Genomic DNA, 1,716 nt, shown 5'->3' on the forward strand with positions numbered 1-1,716 from the left:
TTCCCAACATAACGAATTCTCCAACGATTAAAGAAGCCCAACCGAATACCGATTGAATTTCAAGAAACACAAAAGGTTTGAATCTTTAAGATCGTGTCTAATTTCAAGAAACACACTAAACACTAAGGATTTTCTCATTTAGAGTATAATTAAACTATAAAAAAGACTAGTAATAAATTATAAATATGATTAATTAACAAGAACTCATTTCGTTTCATGTACCTTGAATTCTGCTCATCCAAGGTAATTCCATATCAACTGAAGATGGGTTATGCATTTGATTCTCTGAAGAACCCACAAATTTCCCCTTTTTAGACCATAACCAGATCTTCGAAACTGAATAACTATCAGTTTTTGCCCCAACGTTAATCTTCTTCCCTTCCCTTTCATCGCTAATCGTGATTTTTTCATCTTGATTATCTTTTTTGTGATTTAAAGCCAGCCGGAGGCTCGAATCACCGACGACGTACTCATATGAACCCATCGAATAACATCTTCTCGCATCCAAATTACTGCTACTAGTCTCGCCGCCGGCCACCTCACCTCCGTCGATCAATTTCCTGAACTTACCAAGCCTCACCAGAAAAACCCCTTTTTCAGCGATGATATGTTCTTGGACTGTTTTTGAACCGGCGGCGGACGCTAAACCGGTTTCATCTGCTTCCCTCATTTCATCAAATTCAAAAATCGGGTTGTCAATGGAGAACCCAGGGTTAAAAAGTGTGTTTCTGCAAAGAGGACAAGTGGAATTGGATAGGAGCCATGTATCGATGCAGTTTATATGAAAAGCATGACTGCAAGTTGGAAGCAATCTTAATTTGTCCATCTCGGAAAACTCAGACAAACAAACGGCACAATCGAATGATGAGTTATTAGCACCTACAACTTCCTTGTACATGAAAACTGGTAAGGTGTCGATGAAGGATTGTTCTAGGCCTGAATCATGCAAATGAAAGAGCTGTTGAAGCTGTCTTTGTAGTGTATGATCAGGGGTAGATGGGTATCTGTTAGATCGAAGAGAAGTGATTGAGGTTGAAGAATGGTATTTTGTCAAGAATCTCACTAACAAATGGAGCAAACCAGATATGAAAAACAAGACAGCCAAGATTATGATGATGATAAGAATTACTGGACTGATCTTAACACCTGGAGAAGATGATGGGTTTGATGTTTTATGAATAGTAACACTAAATGGAGGTGAAAAAGATGATATGGGTTGATGGGATTCCAGGAGACCATGTTTCTTGTAGATTTCGTATTCAAACCAAGACATTTTTTTTTATTTGGGTATGCTTAGGAGTTAGGATTTAGGAACCCATGTTTTTTACTGTAAAATCTATCAAAACTCCACTCATATTAAGCTAAAATCCAGAAAGATATAACCTTCGTTCTCATAAATAAGCAGAACATGTATCTACCAAGAACTTTGTGTTGAACATGATGCATAATAACAAAATCAATGTCCCCCTAACAAGAAGATGTCTTCTAAGGGGAGGTTATGAAATCTTGGAGAAGTAAAACCGGTTTTTACATAACAAAATCAAAAATTACAGGAGATAAAGAAAGGACAGAAAGGTTTATGATATATTTGGTAAAGTCGTAAAGAGAAGTGAATGTATGCTATGCATTATATATTGGGGAAGCAAAGGAAGATCCAAAGGGTGGCAGTGACACCAACGGAAAGAACCAATTGATGAAGAAAGCGAAAATTAAAGA

The 1,716-nt window shown here is 37.1% G+C and overlaps 1 protein-coding gene across 1 annotated transcript; it reads right to left on the reverse strand.

Annotated features, from left to right (window-relative positions):
• Positions 1-1,716, reverse strand: LOC111876445 (RING-H2 finger protein ATL46). The gene has a single exon (XM_023872972.3). The coding sequence runs from the start codon at positions 1,271-1,273 to the stop codon at positions 215-217; it is 1,059 nt and encodes a 352-aa protein (XP_023728740.1). The 5' UTR covers positions 1,274-1,716; the 3' UTR covers positions 1-214.

Source organism: Lactuca sativa, chromosome 2, assembly GCF_002870075.4.
Source record: "Lactuca sativa cultivar Salinas chromosome 2, Lsat_Salinas_v11, whole genome shotgun sequence".
NCBI lineage: Eukaryota > Viridiplantae > Streptophyta > Magnoliopsida > Asterales > Asteraceae > Lactuca > Lactuca sativa.